Source organism: Vicia villosa, linkage group LG1 (genome assembly GCF_029867415.1).
Source record: "Vicia villosa cultivar HV-30 ecotype Madison, WI linkage group LG1, Vvil1.0, whole genome shotgun sequence".
NCBI lineage: Eukaryota > Viridiplantae > Streptophyta > Magnoliopsida > Fabales > Fabaceae > Vicia > Vicia villosa.
The window spans coordinates 131,905,815-131,925,997 of NC_081180.1; the positions used below are offsets into that span (position 1 = coordinate 131,905,815).

At 33.9% G+C, this 20,183-nt stretch overlaps 1 protein-coding gene across 1 annotated transcript; it reads left to right on the forward strand.

The window, feature by feature from the left end:
* Window positions 1–3,931: 3,931 nt before the first annotated feature.
* Window positions 3,932–6,184, forward strand: LOC131644225 (putative F-box protein PP2-B12). The gene is made up of 3 exons (XM_058914668.1): window positions 3,932–4,365; window positions 4,469–4,587; window positions 5,358–6,184. The coding sequence occupies exons 1-3, from the start codon at window positions 4,066–4,068 to the stop codon at window positions 5,866–5,868; spliced, it is 930 nt and encodes a 309-aa protein (XP_058770651.1). The 5' UTR covers window positions 3,932–4,065; the 3' UTR covers window positions 5,869–6,184.
* Window positions 6,185–20,183: the final 13,999 nt, after the last annotated feature.

The following is a 20,183-nucleotide window of genomic DNA, read 5'->3' on the forward strand; positions in this document are numbered from 1 at the left end:
TAACCTATAGGGTGATCAAAGGTTCTTAACACCTTTAAGATCAATCAACACTAATGTGAATGAAGAACAATCCTCTTCAAACACACCACTTACTTCCAACAATCCTGGATAGTAAGGAGATAATTTTCTTTGAATTTTTACAAGAGATTTAGATGAAGTTTGTATAGCACTATCAATCTTGGATTGATCTTCTTCTTCAAATAAACAATTCTCAAAATGAATATAAGTGTTCACAATGTATGCATGAAACTTTGAATGGATTTCTCAATGAAAATGTGTATAGAAAGTTTCACTTGAAAATAAGATTTGATGAACACTTGGAAATATTGAAAGATGAAGAATATATGGTTTATGAATTGTTAATGAAGAAGGTGAATAATGATTCTGAAATATGTAGTATTTATAATGTGTCAAACACCTCTTTGAATGGTTATTTTTTCATGAAACAATGCAATGATCAAGTGGTAAGAAAATGGATTCGTTTGAATAAGATCATGCAATGAAAAAACACACTGGTTCAGTAGGAACCGGTTCCTACCTGGGACAACCCGGTTCCTGCTGAACGTTACAGCAGAAATTTCAAATTTTGAACTGAGGAACCGGTTCCCACCTAGGGACAACCCGGTTCCCCATAGTAAAACACAGAGAACTGAAAAACTGAGAATGCTGGGAACCGGTTCCCCCATAGGGACAACCCGGTTCCTAAAACCTTTATTTTGAAATTTAACTTTGAAAAAGGTTTTAAATGTTCTTTTGAGGGATGACACTTTGTAGTATGTTTATGATATGCATGAAAATATATTTGTGAACAATTATATGTCAAAGTGAGTATTGTTTATACCTTTGACATTTTAGCTTGATTCTTGAATCTTCACAATTTCTTCAAGACTTTGAAATGATGTTTTTTTTGCTTGATACTTGAAATTCTTTTTGCACATCCTTTATAAAAGCTTGATGTCCATATTGTCTTCATCAAAACACACTATGCTTGAGAAGCTTGCATTTACAGCTCACATATGAAAGGTGAGAAGCTCTGTATGGTGGTTTTCTTTGTCTCTTATTGGCCTTCTTCTGTTATCGAGGTGTCCCTCTATTTATAGCCCCTGAAGGTTATTAATCAAACAAGCCTAGTCTCCGTAGAATATCGCAACCTTTAAGAGAGTGGGTGGATGATACCTAAAAGTCTAGGGGAGTAACTAGACCCCTACGACTTCCAAGGTATTGACGGTTGATTCAAGACACGCACGCCATGAATGAAGGTTGGGCAACTTATCCGAACAAGGACGATCGAACCCGATAAACTAATGCATGAGCGACTCTAGAAGGACAGTACTCACACATCCCACCCTTGCCTCTGGGCCTTTTTTAGTTATTCCATTACATTATCCCTTAACATCTTTTAATTAAATGAAAGAATATTTTACACATCATACGCTCATTTAAATTCAAGATCTCACTTTTTAGACATGAAAATACATGTGTAGATAGATTATCCGATGTAAATTTTTTTTGTTGATTATAACATTTGTTTGAATTAACTTTCTATTAGTACTTTTAAAATAATTTTTAAGAGATATGTTTGACATGTCTAACTATCATTTTTACTAATTTCTTAATGAGTTAGATTTAATGTACCTATCCTTTTTGTTTTTTTATTCAATAAATTATTTTTACTAAAAAAAATTAATTTCAAAATAAAATTTTATTTTTCTGAATATAAATAAAATGAAAGATGTAATTAAACTAAAATTTAAACGCCACTTATTCTAAAAGGAAGAGAAAATTTTGTTGGTCATAATTGTTAATAAGAGTAAAGATTCTTTCACTTGTACATTGTACACGACTTTAAATTTAGGACACTTTTAAATTTTTTCTTTTCATTTTCTTTTGTAAGATTCTGCCAATTATTTTTGTATCAGCATATTTTTATTGATTATATATTTTTTATAATATTACTTTGATAAAAAATTAACTAATTATTTTCATAAATAATAAATTTCAAAAATCAAAATATTATCAACTAATTATATATATATATATATAAAATTTAGACTTAATAACACTTTTGGTCCTCTTGTTTTGACCAACTCACGAATTTTGTCCTTTTATTTTAAAACAGAACAAAGGAGTTCTTGAATTTGTCTAAAGGATGCAATATTGGTCCTAACCCTCATTTTCACTCCAAAAAAACTGATATGTCCAAATTAAGAGGCTGATTAGGCATTTACACGTCATTAAAAACTGAATATTTTATTTAATAATATTTGATTTAACATTTCAGAAAATAAAGAAAAAGATTAAAAAAATCATATTTAATTAAATTCTTTGCATTAACCCTAGATCCCAAAGTCTCAAACTTCTCCCAACATCGATCTCCTCTTCACCACTTCTCCCAAACTTCTATCAACTACTACGATCAAGAAATGTCGGTCCGTGCAAAGGAGGTGACATTGTAACTAATGAAGAGAATTGATGAAGATAAGAAGTACAATTTGAAGATGAAACAAGATGAGGATTTGAAAAAGAAGCTTAAGGGGTTACAACCCTAACACCTTCAGCATTCTCAGTTTCAACCCTAACCCCTTCATTGTCAACCTCATTCCTAACCCCTTTTTCATTCTCAGCATCAACCCTAACACCTTCATTCTTAGCATCAACCCTAACACCTTCATTCTCAACATTCTCACTAACCTTCTCACCTACAACCTCATCATCCAACGGTCCTTCATCACCAAATTCAACTATATCAGGAATATCTACTACATGTTCAACAAAAATATATACTACGTTATATCCTTTAGCATCTGCAAGTCACTCTAAAATGTCACCATCAGTGTTTAGAGGCTTATGTCCACTATGAAATGATAGCTTTGGATGCTGGTACCACATACACTTGAAGTTCGTATACCCAACCCTAAGCACTTATGCTTTAAGGTCATCATAGTTCACGAAATCAACGTCAAAAGCTTCACCTATCTCATAAACTAGACCCTCAACATACAATTTGACAGGTAAGAATATAAATCTACCCCCATGGTTGATACGTAACTTCAACTTCTGGGGTTCACTTGGCCTACACATATCACGACCACAGAAGAAAAAAACCCTAATTTATAAGACTTTTATGCCAAAAGTTAACTTTCAAAACAAATACCCTAGTTCACTTGTCGCCTTGATGGAAGATGAAAATAGAATAGGACCGAGCATGAAGAAGAAAGACTGGGCACAAGAAGGGTCAGAAGAGGAACACTAGCAAGACTGATTCTATTTGAGGAGATTAGGGAAGATATTATACTTCTGAATTAATAAATTAATTGCATCAATTATTTAGATGATGAATTAATAATTTATATTTTCAAATATGCAATGCCACGTAAACAAACATCTGGCCACATCACTTAAAATTTGGACACATCAATTCTTTTGGAGTGGAAATGGGAGTTAGGACCAATATTGCATCCATTAGACAAGTTCATGGACTGTTTTATTCTGTTTTAAAACGGAAGGATCAGATTCGTGAGTTGGTTAAAACACGAGGACCAAAAGTGTTATTAAACCTAAAATTAACACACTATTGATAATTTTTTTTAATAAAAAACATATAATAAATCGTTAATAAAATGTTTAAAAAACAAGAGTTTACTTAGTATGCATGCATGACAATAACTTTATAATTTTTTTTTGGGCCCATTACTCTTATTTTAATTTCACCAAAATAAGAAAGAAGGAAAGTATGTACACATCCTTCCAGCATCATCTAATTTAGGCGCATATTAATAAAAAAGCGTTGAATGACACGACACTAAACATGTGTAAACACAGCACTGACAATATAATATAAATATAATAAAACAAAATAAAATAAATAAATAAAATAAAGATAAAAGATAAAGATCCATTCGCATAAATATCCTTTTTACTAACTTTACTCGTCCAGATTGTGTGGCACATATCCCTTATTCCAAACTATCTCACTTAACCGCTAAGCTTCCCTCTTTTGAACGAAGCATCCGCTTCCTATAAAAAAACAAACTCGAACCTCATTTTCAAACACTCATTTCAATCATGGTGGTTGTTATTGAAGAAGAAGAAGGTATTGAATTTCACGATCTCCCTGAAGGTTGCATCGAGAACGTTCTCTCGTTCACCACGCCGCAAGACGTTGCGAGACTCTCTCTGGTTTCGTCAACGTTCAAATCTGCTGCCGAATCCGATTCCGTTTGGGATAAGTTCTTGCCGGCGGATTATCGGTCGATTATCTCTCAATCGGAAACGGATGTTGATGATTCTTTATCTGTTCTTTCTAAGAAGGATCTCTATGTTAATCTTACGCAGAAACCGATTCTCATAGACGGTGGTAAAAAGGTCGTTATTCTCATCTGTTCGTTTGTTCAATCATGAACGCATGTTGATTATTTTATTTTATTTTTGTAGCTTATTTTTGTTTTGTTTTGTTGTGTTGAATTAGAGCTTTCAATTGGATAAAGTTGATGGGAAGAAATGCTATATGTTATCGGCGAGGAGCTTGTTTATTGTTTGGGGAGATACGCCTAGGTATTGGAAATGGATTTCTCTTCCGGATTCGAGGTAAATAATGTGGTTTAATTACTAAGAGTTAATCATTGATTTGTTCATGAAATTGTGTACATATTGGTTGATTTGGTTTTGAAATTAGCAGAATGTCGAAATGATTTGTGAAGTTTGAAGTATAAGAACATGTTAATCTCTTTAGATAGCAAGATTTAGTCTTGCAATTGTCCTTGAAGATTAATGTGATTGGTTGTTTTCAGAAATCAACAAGTTATGTGATATCTTTGTTGTAGAAATCAGGGTTTTAATTAACTGTCTGCGTTTTACCGCAACCACTATAATCAGTTTCGTGGTATATCGACCAAAATCGCGAAAGCCTTAACATGACTGCATGCGACTGCAACTGTTTTTTTTAAACCCCTGGTAGAAATAAAATATATAATCACTTATAGGATTCTGTTATGTTAATTGAAATCTATGTTTATTCCAATAGAGTCTAAATTGCTATCTGTCTGCCATGTTAATCCTTTTGGTTCCATAAATTTCGTCTTGAAATTGTTTTAGAAAACATTGTTATATGATTCTGTTACATTAATTAAAATGTATGTTTATTCAAGTAGAGTCTAAATTGGTATCTGCTATGGTAATCTTTTTGGTTCCATAAATTTAGTCTTGAAATTGTTTTAGAAAACATTGTGATAGATTATTTTTCAATTCTAGAGATCACTTTTTTAGATTCTGTACAATTTCAAAAACTAAAGCGGTGATTCATTTATTAATTTGTCGTTTATAATTGAACAGAATTTAAGCTGATTCCAAACATGCAGGTTTTCTGAGGTTGCTGAACTTGTTAGTGTGTGTTGGTTTGAAATTCGTGGCTGGATCAACACCAGTATGCTATCTCCACAGACTTCGTACGGAGCATATCTTGTATTCAAGGCAACTGGTTCTGGTACCTATGGGTTTGAATATCAGCCAGTTGAAGCCTCCATTGTCATTGCTGGAGGCGATCATGTCGAGAGAAATGTATTCTTGGATGCAGAAAGAGGAAGAAGGCTGAGATACCAAATAGTTCCTCGTCGTTTCCGTACCGGGATATTCAGTCGAGCTCCTTTTGTGGAAGCGCCAGTAGCCCCCACCGAAAGTGTTGAAGATATGCAGAAGTATCCGAAGGATAGGCCAGATGGATGGTTGGAGATGGAATTGGGAGAGTTTTTCAACGAAGGAGATGATGATAAAGAGATGGAGATAGGAGTTTATGAGGTCAAGGGTGGTGGCTGGAAGGGTGGCCTTGTTGTTCAAGGAATTGAAATAAGGCCTAAGCCTAAATCGTGTTGAATGAGTGACTAAACCAAAAACGTAGGTTATTGTCATCTCAATGTTTGTGATTTTTGTATTAGGATCTGTTCTTGGATATGTCATCCTCATCTTCATGTTGGTACAGACAGATTCATATAGATATTACTGGTAAGATTATGTTTCTTCTAATATGCACTCAATGCGGATTATTAGCATCTCTGGTAAGAGGAATGTCACCCCAATCAATGAGTATTGGGAGTGATCATGTTGTTTGTCTTTTTTTACCTAGTCATATTTATTTAAATTAATAATTATAAATAAACTACATTGATAATTTTTCAATGTTTTAGTGCAATATTGATTTTCAAGTACTGATTTCTCTAATGAGAGAAGCCTTGTGCAAAATCTTTATCAGCAAATATGCATGGCTATTATAAGTCTAGAGTTGATAACTTTAGATGATTAGATACATGATTTTGGTCACTATGATAATGCTCATGAGGTTGATCCTGTTTATTTAAGTTGCTACTATATATTAGATGAAATTCAATTACTTTCCTAAGAGACAGATCATGCATAGAATTTTCTTTGTTGCTAAGAAATGATTTTGAGGGCAGTAATGAATAACTCAGCAAGCTGTACTGCAGCTATAAAACTCCAATTCATGGAGGGAGGCTTAAACAGAAAGTGAGAGACAAGAAAAAGTCTCCAATAATTCTGTTTAATTTGGTTGCGCAAGTCTTTTCCCATCAAATCACATAAGAGGTTAAACATTAAACCATAGAAAATTTCTTTAGCCACCTCCTATCCTTTTTGGTCACCTTTGGCGAATTTACGAAAATACCCATTGTTTCGGAAGTTTATTTCCGAAAACGTACTTTTATTGGAAAAAAAGTGTTTTTGAAAATGAATCTCCGAAAAGTTGAATATTTTAATGAAAAATATTGACTTCGGAGATGCATCTCCGAAATAAGGTTAATTTTCAAAAAATTGGTGAATTCGGAAGTTCATCTCCGAATTCACCCCCTTGGAGGAATTCGGAAATGAACTTCCGAAATAAGGTCTGGACAGAAGAAAAATAACAAACAAGAACGATTTGCTTTATTTAATTGGATGAAGATTACATCGATCACATTACATAAGATTAAAGTTACATATTGTTAAACACGGGTAGGTGAGGATGAGTCAACATTTTGATAACGTCGGCCCCGATCTTTGAAGTTTCGCGTCCAACTCGATCGGACCCTTCGAAGAAAATCGGTCGAACGTTGTCCACAAAACCGCTAAATCTTCGTCGTTCTTGATCTCAAAAGGTGTGAATTCAATGTCTCTCTCGTCGTTAAGCGATGGCAAGCGGTACTCGAGATTGACAACCTTTCGATTTTCGGGATATTGCAATAGCGTGTGGAGCGACGTTATCAACTCCGCAAACGGCGTGTCGCGCGAAAAGCGAAATTGAAACGGCATCGGATAGCCGGTGGTGAAGTAGACGAATGCTAGGTGGGGGTAGGTTTGTGTCATTTGTGTTTCTAGGTGTGAAGAGGATGAAGAAGAGTGTGTTGTATTTATAGACTTATTGGAGTAATAATGGCCCAACAAACCTTATCTTGCACTCAGTGGATGTTTCAGAAATGAACTTCCGAAAATTGGAGGCAGACTAGTATATTTCGGAAGTTCATATCCGAATTATGCAGAAACAGACATAAATTTTGCATTTTATTGATTGCTTAGTGTTTTGTGTATAAATTGCAAAAGGAATCAAAATAGACATAAATTAGACAATGATGACATAAAACATACTTATATTATATATGTATTGAATCGGTCCAATTTTACATAATAAACAACAAAACATACAAAAATGGTCATTACAAACAAAAAATGATCCGGAACAAACTAAAATTCACCGAACCAATCGGTGGATCCTAAGTCCAAAATAGGTACGTTCTTCGACGGCTCTCTATTTTGCTCGCGCTCTTGGCTCATCATTTCTTCAAACTCCGCCATTCTCGAAACAAACGGATCCGGCCAAGTCTCCGCCTCATTTGAACGATGTGCCGTCCATTGACAAGAAGTAGCAGGTATAGGACACCCCGGTTTCAAAAACACTTGGACGAAGTGCCGCGATCGTAGATACCCGATGCATATGATGCGGCTCGACGCGTCCAACGGCGGTCGACTATGAAGTGGAAAAAAAGTCTCACTTAGTCCAAACCTCGTCAAATCGACACACACCATATCATATGCACTTGCTATTAGATGACCCATCTCGGGGAATGACATCCACTTCGAAACCGGAGCGATACCGGTAAGTGATGGAACAAGTGCATCATGAATTTTCACAAACTTTTCTTGATTTTCATATAGTTGGCCGTATATGTCGCGATACGAAGTCAACTCCGCAATGAGTTCCCGTCGGACTAAAGTGTGATTATTTTCCCCTTTACCGAGCAAACCCGCAACGGCCCGATATCCACAATTACCGTCGCCTCCAACATCAACGATGTTATCGATATATTTGTGCATAAAAAGTGACATCTCATCAATGTAGACAATCAGTGATTTTTTTTATCGGCGGTGTGCGAGGTGGCTTCGAAATACGGGCTCCTTTGTCACCACTACACTTGGACTTCGGTGTCGGTGAATCCGGGAATGATGCATCAACATGTTCAAAGTAGGAAGGAGATCGTTTTGTTGATGTGTCTTCTTGTGTAACTTTGGACTTTTTCGGTGCATCTTTCGTTTTAACCGGTTGAGATGGCGATTTCAAATCGGTGGTCTCCTGAAATGCAATTTTTCGTAATTGTTTTTTTATGTGCATTTTCGTGGTGTCATCCGCTTTAGCAAACTTCTCCATTATCACTTCCAACTCGTCGGAGATGGTGATTTTGGAGTCATTTTCTTTCGGCGGGTCAAAATCATCAAAACGAAGTTTCTTCCAATGGTCGGCTACCTCATCCATGCGTATTGGTGAATTCAACTTCTTCTTTTTTGAAAGTATACAAGCACATAGAAGGCCGTATGTATTTCTAATGGTACACCCACATAAAGAACTATCCGGCCCCGTGGTCTCCGACCGCTTCGCTTCATGAAACAAAAAATTCAAACCCGTTCGAGATATGTTGTAAATCAATTGGGAGAATAAAATTTGGCCCTTATACCGGTGTTCCATAACCGTCTTGCTCCGACCGAACGATGTTTGAATTTCATTGTGTTGATTTTCAAGCATTTGGTTCACGGTGTACCATCCCCGACACAAATCTCCCTTGCTATCACCCAACCACCTCTTGAAGACCGCATGTGCGGATTCAACTCGGTTAGTCGTGGTGCAACCAAGATGTCTAACTCGATTTGTCCAAGCGCACACGACTTTTTCTCTTACTTTGTCAAGAATGGTGGATTCGAAGTAATGACAAAAAGTCTTAATGGAACCACACAAAGACCTAAAGTGTACCAATTTCTCGGTATACACCTTTTCGGAGTATGCATCTAAAATTTCCCTCCATGCCGCCATTATCCTCTCAACCACAACACCGACTTTGATAACTTTACCGTTTTCATCCGGCCTATCTTTTGTCCCAACCGCGGGTTTCAACTTCTCACGTTGCAAGTTATGTGATACCGACAAAGTAACGCGGTCGATGTCGGGAAGACGGTATCAACCGCATTCATCAAAGCATTGTCCCAATCGGTCATAATGACTTTAGGCATAACATTTTGATCAACCAACAAAGACTTGCATATTCCCAAAGCCCATGTAAAGTTTTCTTCTTTTTCACACTCCAAAAAAGCAAACCCGATCGAATAAGTCTTGTCCGTCGAGGTGACACCGACGATCTCTAGAAGAGGAAGCCTATACTTGTTTGTCTTGTACGTCGAATCCATGACAAGAACGGTTGGAAATGTGTTGAACAATTTGATACTTTCGGGATGAGTCCAAAAAATATCACGCACCGTAACTTTGTCCTCGGACGTTCGGAAGCTTGACACATATTTGTTATCGCCTAATAGTTTCAAAAGTTGTTGCATTTCCGACTGAGGGCCCATTTTCAAAACTTTGAGATTGTGTCGTTCACTGTAAACTTGCTTGATATTTGAAACGCTATCCGGTTTTTTACGCTTCAAATCGGCAAGTATGTTGCGAGGCGCCACTTTGACTATCGTTAAATCCGAAATCACATTCTTCTCTTCGCGGGACAAACGACACGCCATTGGATGTCCGTGTAACTTGGAATCCAAGGCATGATTATGAATTCCACAAATCACGGTTAGACGCCACAAATCATCAACCCTCCGAGTCGCCCGCAACTTAAACGGACACCCGCACTTTCTCGATCCCGTGTCTTCGTGTTTTAGCATCCGGTTTGATTGTGCATAACTCCCACCCCGTTCGCAATTCAAAACAACGAAAGCTTTCCGCCTACTATTTCCATTGTCGGACCTTAAAATTACAATTCCAAATCCAACTTTACTAGCTTCGTTTCGAACCCAATCAATCAAATGCTCGCGACTACCGAAGCTCCGATCATTGGTAATTTGTTAGGTAATATATTTCGGAAATGAACTTCCGAACCATCGTAGGTTTCAGCAGAAAATTCATCAATCAATATAGTGAAATAGGGGTTGAAATGGGAGATGTTTACCTCAAATTGTAGCTTTCTATGCTCCCTTTAACGTGATCAACGATTTGAAACTTGATTTTGAGACGAAAAAGGATTGAGATTGATTGAGTTTTGGAGAGGGTTTGGAGAAGTTTTGGAGAAAATGATGAAATAGTGAAAGAGGGAAAATTGTATATGCAGGAATATTTTCGGAAATGAACTTCCGAAATTGTTGAAAGTATTTGTGGGTAAATATTTTCGGTAATATATCGTATCCACAGGGATTGGTTAATATCACTGCCGTTCTATAGTTGTTTATTTTGAGTTAGGAAAATTAAGTTGGTTTGTTTTATGATTCTAATAATATCAAAAGTAAACAATAAATTAAAAGCGAGTAATGAACTGTTGTTAACGATTAGAGAAATATGTTGAACCTTAGGGTTCATCAACCTATTCCTATACAATTATCAATCAATTCACAATTGAACAATCTTTTGAATCATTATCTTCACTTATCCTCAAATAAGATTCCATGTCTGCAAATCAAATTAGATAACTTTTACCGGTATGAGATTCGATCTCTCCAAATATCAATATCGATAATAGTAATTAAGAACGATAATTATGAAAACTCAATCCCAATTCCATCTCTGCAAATTGCAATTGAATCAATATAGTAACCTAGGGCAAAAGTTAAGTCCTTTCTTTCGATCAAAGATTCAACGATAATTTAAGAATAAAAACAAGGTTTCTTATTGATAATGAATTCAAATAATTGTTCACAGGAATTAATTAATGGTATTGTATATTCATAGGTTAACTACTACCTTAGATTCAACAAGAGGAATTTAGCTCTCCATAGACATGAAGAACACACAAAGATTAATGGAAGAATTCATCTTCATCAAAGGAATGTCTTCGCTTGATAGAGAATTGGTCTTCAATTGATGATTGTGGCTGCACCTTCAGATTGCTCTCCTAATTTCGCTCTTCACAAAGTTATTTTTCTCTTGGAAGCTAGGGCTTTTAAATAGAAGTTTTGGGCTTTTAACGCCGAGGCCGCGGCGCGGCATCGGACTGGCGCGGCGCGCTTCAAAACAGAGATATTTTCGCGGCGCGCTCTAGGACTCTCGCGGCGCGCTCTTTGCAATTTCCATCCTTTTCTTCTGCCTTTGAGACTTCCAGCTCTCTTTCCTCCTCATGTTCTTCTCAAGCTTCAATTCAGCTCTAAACCTGCAACAATAACACCCACAAGTGATTCGATTTGCTTTACGCACGAACTAAACTTGTTCAGTTCAATTCTTAATAAAAACCTATGGATTTATCACAATTTGCATTAGTTTAGAGAAGAAATCACTTATATTAACACATGAATTTACCATTAATTTACTCCTAACAAACTCTCCCCAACTTAGAGTTTTGTTTGTCCCTAAACAAAATTACTTACCTCCAGCCAAGTTTACCGACAATCGCGCAACAAGTTTTTCAAAAAGTTTTTCTCAAGTGGTTCAATCTAGTAACTAAGTCAAATACTCCTCTTCTACCTGCAAACTCAGAATATACACATGAAACAAACTTTGAAAGCAAATTACCTCCAGAAGTTCAAGACACTACACAATTGTAATTGAATCAGCACTAATCACTCTCATCAAAAAGTATGATGAATAAAAGAGGGGTTAAACACTCATCCAAACAATTAAATCAACAAAGATCCATATCATACGTTCACCAAATTGCTAGCATCAAGTACTGTGGAATCTGAGAATCAGAAGGTCTTTCTAGGGTTGTAATGCGGTTTAGATTCAAAGAAAAGAAGATAATCAAGGGTTGTTCCTAATATAGGGAAGCATCCAAATCATAACTCATTCCTTCTTCTCTATAACTTTAATTCTCTCATCCGTTCATCTTTTTTCCATTCGTAGCTTGGTTTTTCTTTTTCACTTTTTTTTTTCAACAATCGTTATATTCAAACGTTGTTACTTCTCTTTTTTTTTTCAAGCTACGACTTTTTTATCTTTCACCGATTGCCATAAGTACTTACTCTTCTTTTGAATGTGACTCTCCCCAACTTGGAGATCAACCTTTATTCAGATTATATGAATGCTCCCCTACTTTCTAAAAAGGGTCAAAGAGAAAACACATCACCAAATTTTATGATTGATGGTTCGAAACAAAACTTTTTATTGAGATCAACACTCACCAGGTATTTTCCTTAGTGCATATTATGATGCTTATCTTGACCTCAGGCTCAAAGAATGGTTAGCAAAGGATCACACTCTCACAGAAGCAAATAAGTTGTACATTAGAATAGGCTAAAAGAACTCTCAGATTCAAACAATTGCCTAAATCACTTTCACAGATTTCCACAAACGATGCAACAACCGGTTTAGCATGATACAAACACGTCAAAATAATTGATGGTCTCCTGCATATAGTAAACAATGGAAAGCTTTCCTCACAATGGTTAAGGCTAAACCGATCCAATAAAATAATGTACCATAAAGAACTTCTGACAGTATTTACTAACACCTTAAGTTTCATTGCACACATTAAGAGTTTGAGTTTGAAAATTCATACCTGCTTTGTTACTTATTGAAAAAGAAAGAAAAAATCTCAAAAATTTCGAAATTTTCCCTCACTACCACTTTCACGCATGTTGCTCCATTGTTGGTGCTTTGTTGAGATTCTCATTCTGTTGTGGGACTACTTACTCTAAATCGAAATGGATAGAAAAGAAACAAACTAATTGCAATACTTAACAAAATTTTTAAAGAAATAAACAAGAAAATTGAAAAATGCAAAAGAGTAAATCCACCCCCAAACTTGAACTAAACATTGACCTCAATGTTTCGTAACAAGCCCGAGAGGGTTGACTCACAGAGGGTATTGCAATATCAATTGCCTCTTCCTAGCTTTCACCAGAAAGGTTCCCTTATTATTTCCTGAAATAAAAATAAACAAAACAAAATAAAACATTAGAAGCGTGGTTTGCCTCCCACGAAGCGCTTCGTTTAACGTCGCATGGCTCGACGGTTCATGGTTGAGTCATCAACCATTGTCTCGTTTTCTTGGCACTTTTCTCACCAATGTGAAGCCCCAAAAGTATTTCATGTTTGCTTGTTTGGTTTCTTCATCCTTAATTCTTACCACTTCAACTCGCGATCTCTCTTCCTTCATTTGTTTTTTCCTCTCCTCAAGAGAGATAACCTCCTTATCCGTTAATTTCTTCTTCTGTGAGAACCTATCCTTGATGAATTTGACACCTTTTGGCTTTAACTCTAAACCTTCTAAAAATGGGATGATGATTTGCAAACGGCTAAACTTTTTCATTGGCCGAAAGCAATGACTCTCCTTTCCTTGTTTATTAGGAACTTGTGGAGGAAGTAATTCCAATGAGAGTTTATGCTCATTTGCATTACTACTCTTCTTCAACTCTAAGTCCACCATCTTCTCTTTTGAGAAAGTTTCAACTTTTGAAGTTTCTAACTCATTCACAACTTCTTTAATTATATCCTCCTTTTTTGTTCCTTCGACTAACACATCATCTACTCTTTTAGGAGGTCTTGGATAAGGTAGCTTCATTGAGAGCTCATACTCAACTTCTATATTTTTCTTTATGTTCATATGCTCTATATTATCCTTTTCAACAACATCTTCCTTGTCATCATCATTGTTTTCAACTTCCTCATCAATCCCTTTTACACTCCTTATAGAAGTAGCATTGCAGGTTTCTACACAAGTCATAGGGTTTTGAAAGGTTGAGACTTGACTTACATTTTGCTCGGTGAGGAATTTGGTAAGTTGAACATCTTGCGTTTCCCGGTTTTGTTGAATGGCTAAAGAGAATTGCATGAATTGATTCATGGTTTCCTCTAACTCAGAGGGTCCTCTTTGATAACCTTGATTATAATGTGAAAGCCCTTGTTGTTGGTATTCATGGTTAGCCATATGATACTCCATCTTATCTTCCGGTATGCACCATCCGATATCATGAAACTCACTAACATGAGGTGTGAACTGTGACACACTTTGAAAGAGATACTCCATTTGTTGAAAATGGATCTCGTTTTGAGCATGAATCGCGTCATTTATATTTGGGTCGAACATTCCGACAAACAAACATCTACAAAACTAGCAAACAAGTGAAATAACAAGATAAAAATAATAATAATAAATAAAAAAATCAAAATTAAAAGACTATTGCAATACAAAAAATCTAAAATAAAGTAACTAACTAAAAAATCTAAAATTAAGGAACTAAACTAAAAATCTAAAATAAAGGAACTTAACTAAAAATCTAAATTTAAGTAACTAAACAAAAAATCTAAAATTAAGTAAATAACTACAAATCTAAATTTAAGTAAATAACTAAAAATAATATAACTAAAAGTAAGGAAATAACTCAAAATAAAAAACTATTGCAATGCGTGCAATATTGACACCAATCCCCGGCAACGGCGCCAATTTGTTGAAAGTATTTGTGGGTAAATATTTTCGGTAATATATCGTATCCACAGGGATTGGTTAATATCACTGCCGTTCTATAGTTGTTTATTTTGAGTTAGGAAAATTAAGTTGGTTTGTTTTATGATTCTAATAATATCAAAAGTAAACAATAAATTAAAAGCGAGTAATGAACTGTTGTTAACGATTAGAGAAATATGTTGAACCTTAGGGTTCATCAACCTATTCCTATACAATTATCAATCAATTCACAATTGAACAATCTTTTGAATCATTATCTTCACTTATCCTCAAATAAGATTCCATGTCTGCAAATCAAATTAGATAACTTTTACCGGTATGAGATTCGATCTCTCCAAATATCAATATCGATAATAGTAATTAAGAACGATAATTATGAAAACTCAATCCCAATTCCATCTCTGCAAATTGCAATTGAATCAATATAGTAACCTAGGGCAAAAGTTAAATCCTTTCTTTCGATCAAAGATTCAACGATAATTTAAGAATAAAAACAAGGTTTCTTATTGATAATGAATTCAAATAATTGTTCACAGGAATTAATTAATGGTATTGTATATTCATAGGTTAACTACTACCTTAGATTCAACAAGAGGAATTTAGCTCTCCATAGACATGAAGAACACACAAAGATTAATGGAAGAATTCATCTTCATCAAAGGAATGTCTTCGCTTGATAGAGAATTGGTCTTCAATTGATGATTGTGGCTGCACCTTCAGATTGCTCTCCTAATTTCGCTCTTCACAAAGTTATTTTTCTCTTGGAAGCTAGGGCTTTTAAATAGAAGTTTTGGGCTTTTAACGCCGAGGCCGCGGCGCGGCATCGGACTGGCGCGGCGCGCTTCAAAACAGAGATATTTTCGCGGCGCGCTCTAGGACTCTCGCGGCGCGCTCTTTGCAATTTCCATCCTTTTCTTCTGCCTTTGAGACTTCCAGCTCTCTTTCCTCCTCATGTTCTTCTCAAGCTTCAATTCAGCTCTAAACCTGCAACAATAACACCCACAAGTGATTCGATTTGCTTTACGCACGAACTAAACTTGTTCAGTTCAATTCTTAATAAAAACCTATGGATTTATCACAATTTGCATTAGTTTAGAGAAGAAATCACTTATATTAACACATGGATTTACCATTAATTTACTCCTAACAGAAATATTCACGGTTTTAAATTTTTTTGACTTCGAAAATGCATCTCCGAAAACACCAATTTTTTGGTGTTTTCGAAGATTCATTTCCGAAAAGTATGAAAATTCAAAAAAAAAATTAACTTCGGAGATGCATCTCCGAAGCAGGGATAATTGGGGGATTTCGCTGGGGGTGACCCCATAGGAAGGTGGGTAAAGAAAAATTCTAAACCATAATAGTATAAACATTAACTATGCACACATAAATATCACTCTCCTTTCACAATTTTATTAAAAGCAAAATTATAGGGCAAGATGATGTGACATTACAATTAAGTTGGCATTTAAAATTATAGTATTATGTGCAACATTGTAAGCAAATTATTTTTAAAAAATGTAACAGGTACCTGGTGAACTAGACCAATATCTAAGATAACAATTATTGAACAACTGTATCGCTAAATGTTTTACTAGAGAAAACGAGAGAAAAAGAATGCAATGTCAATCAACGAAATAATCGAATCACAAGATTAGTAGAATCTATGCTAAGGAAGGCCAAACCTATTCTTGATCTACACATCTTTGATACCAGGAAGAGTGGAGTTTTACCATTGTACCCCATCAATTTGAAAGCTAAGATGCAGTTTTATTAGCACAATGATTATCTTCACGAAAAGTATGAAAAATTTTAAATAGAAATCTCGTATAAATTTTCCATCAATTTAACCACTTGTTCCTAAGTTTGTAATATTTTGAGACTTAAAAACATAGTACTCCATCATCTTTGTATAAGAAAATTTAAAGTTACTGTATTATAGTAGCTCTGGTAAATTTTGCATGAAAAGGTGACATTTTCAATATTGCAATCAAAACATTCTTAAAAATTTATATTCCAATACATTTTATTACATTACTTTCACTTCAATCAATCTTATCCTAAGTATAATCTTTGAACGTGATATTTAAATGTGACTCAGAGATCAGACCTCAAAATTCACCTTTTGCATTTTTAACTTTAGCTTTTTTTTTTTTTTTTTTAAATTGACGTTATTATATATATATATATATATATATATATATATATATATATATATATATATACTCGATTGGAACATTCAACGGAAAAAAAAAATGTTGCTAAGGAACAAAGTTCAAAATCCACCTTTTGCATTTTCATTTTTTATAAATTGTCATCTTTCTTATATTTTTTAATTTATAATTTGTTAATTTATAGTACTCCATCTATTTTCTCGCTTTTTTTTATTTTAAATTTATTTATTTTCTCCGTTGGATTTTCAAATTGAGAGGATTTTTTTTTTTGCATGTATTTTTTTAGAATTATACTTTAACTCTTCATTTATTTTTAACATTCATTTCATCATTCCCTTGCAAAAACAAACACTCTTTTAAGAAAACATATATTAAGTGATTTTCATCTTCTCCATCTAAATGCCTTAACATCTAAACTCTATTTCTTCTTTGTTTTTGAAACTTCGTCTTACAACACACGTAAGTGTTCAAACATAAACTCTTCCAACACACGTATGTTTCCTCCATTCGAACGCAATAACATCATTGAAGCACAACCGAAACTTGAAACGAAGGAAAAAAAATCAAATATAAATGAAGTTTTCTCCACCACTTTTTGTATCTTTTTCATCATATTTTCGGTGGTTAACTCACTTTATCCTTGCACATAACTTAGAAATGTTAGTTTTTGTTGTTTGAATTTCTTATTGTTTATAGATTATGTCGAGAAAAGTTATTTTTTCGGTTACTTATTCTGTTATTCTGATTAAGTTGATAAAAATAGAAATAATTTTTTTCTTTTTAGTGTTGATGTTGGCAAAAATCCATATGTACCATGAGTTAAGTAAAATAGGTTTTTCCTTTTTAGTGTTGATTTTGTTGATCTTATGTTAAGTAAAATGTTTATGATGATATTCTTATGAAGTGTTATTCGAAATATGTTAAATAAAATATATCATATGTATCATGAATCTCACATCAAGTATCTTTGTTGAGGCTATTCTTAGGAAGTTCTCTTAGGTTTCTTTGTTGATTTTGTCTTAAGTAAATGATTATGAGGCTATACTTATGAATTTCTCTTAGAAAGTGTTGATGTGCTAAGTAAAATATAACATATATACTATATGAATCTCACATTAGGTGTCTTTGTTGTTTTGTATCAAGTAAAATATTTATTATCATTGCTATTTTTTAAACAAAGATGGACGACTCATTCACCACCTCTCCTACAACCAGCTCTACTACGAGTAAAAATATAAGAAATTCTAGAGGTGCCACGATGATGGTCAAATTGACAAAAGTCTGCAATACCGTTGTTAAGATGTCAATCGATTTTTGTTTACAAAGTGGTTAATGTCATGGTGAAAATTCTACGAATTTTAAGAGTTACATGATATTACTTGGTAGAATAAAAGCAAGCATTTTATTAGATGACTGGAGCCAGATTAATAGTGAAGTGAAAATAAGTATATGGATCGATATTGTATTTATTTTAGTTTTCGTGATTTGTTTTAGAAGCAGTGGCGGATACAGTACCCCGAGTAAGGGGTGAAAAAAATTAACTTTATATATATATATATATATATATATATATATATATATATATATATATATATATATATATATATATATATATATATATATATATATATATATCAATTTTTTGCGTAGAATTCTTTTTCCATTTAATTGAATAATTAACTTTAGGGTTAATAGGCATTTACAACCCTGTAATGTTAGCGAATTTTGTTTTCCCCCCCTCCGTTGCCAAAGGCAGGTTTTGGCAACGGTTTTTTTCAAAAAAATCGTTGCCAAAACCTGCCTTTGGCAACGGAGGGGGGAAAAGCAAAATTCGCTAACATTACAGAGGTGTAAATGCCTATTAACCCTTAACTTTATAATTTAATTTTTACTTTTTTTACCTAATTATATAGTAAGTTTTTTTAAAAATAAATGGATAAAATTTTTCATTTTCCATAAATAATTTGATATGTCTAATCATATTATTAGAAAATAAAAAATAGAAAATAATAATAATAATAATAATAATAATAATAATAATAATAATAATAATAATAACAAAGAGGAGAATTAAAAAACATTTAGGAAGAGCTTTATGTTTCATATGCCCCTTCTTGATACAAAAATCAAATGGCGTAGTGGTCGAATCCAGTGTTTTAATAACTGAACCGGACATCAAACTGGTGAGTATACTGGGTCACTGATCGAACTGCATGACTAAACCAGATTAAGTCAAATAACTCGGTTGAATAGACCGATCGTTATAACAAAATTATATAGGTATAAAACCTGTCGAACCAAATGATTAGTCTCTAAGAAATATAACTAGCGCTTAATTTTTTTGAAAATATCATATCATAAATAAATTCACAAGTTCATAATTTAAACTCAAATTTTAAACATAAGTATCACACACAACAAAATAGTACGAAATTACAAAGTATAATTGCAAACAAAGTTTAATCGCAACAAAATCTAATTGAATAATTTTTAACAAAATAACTTCATTGTCTACTAAATTTAATTTCAAGGAAGGAAAAATTGTTTCAATGTTGGGATCTCCACTTTCAATATCAAAACCATCTACAACAAAATCAACTGCATTCACATCTTTATTTTATTTTTTATTTTAGTTTTTCATTAAAATAATCAAAACGACATTATTTTAATTTTTTAAAATAAAAAAGTTTAAAAAGCACGTAAACCGCAGGTTTTTCTGGTTTACCAATTCAATGACATATCAGATCCAACAATCGAATCAAATTGGTTACATGGCCGGTTTTTTATTCTACTGGTCCGACCGTGCAATCCGATCCGATTTTTAAAACACTGGTCGAACCTATTTGGTGAAATTCCACATTGAAAAATAATACTATTAATATATAAATAGAATAATAGATTCAATAAGTTCTAACTAAATATTTGATAAAAAAAATATTAATTAAATACAAATGAAAACATTAGCATAATTCATTAGTTAAGTAGTAAATTAATAGAAAAAATTGTAAGGCTCTCACTAAAAGAAATTATTTGGGTGTAAAGTAAATAATCCAGTGGGTTCAATAGCAAGAAAGAGTAGAATATTAGAAAAAAT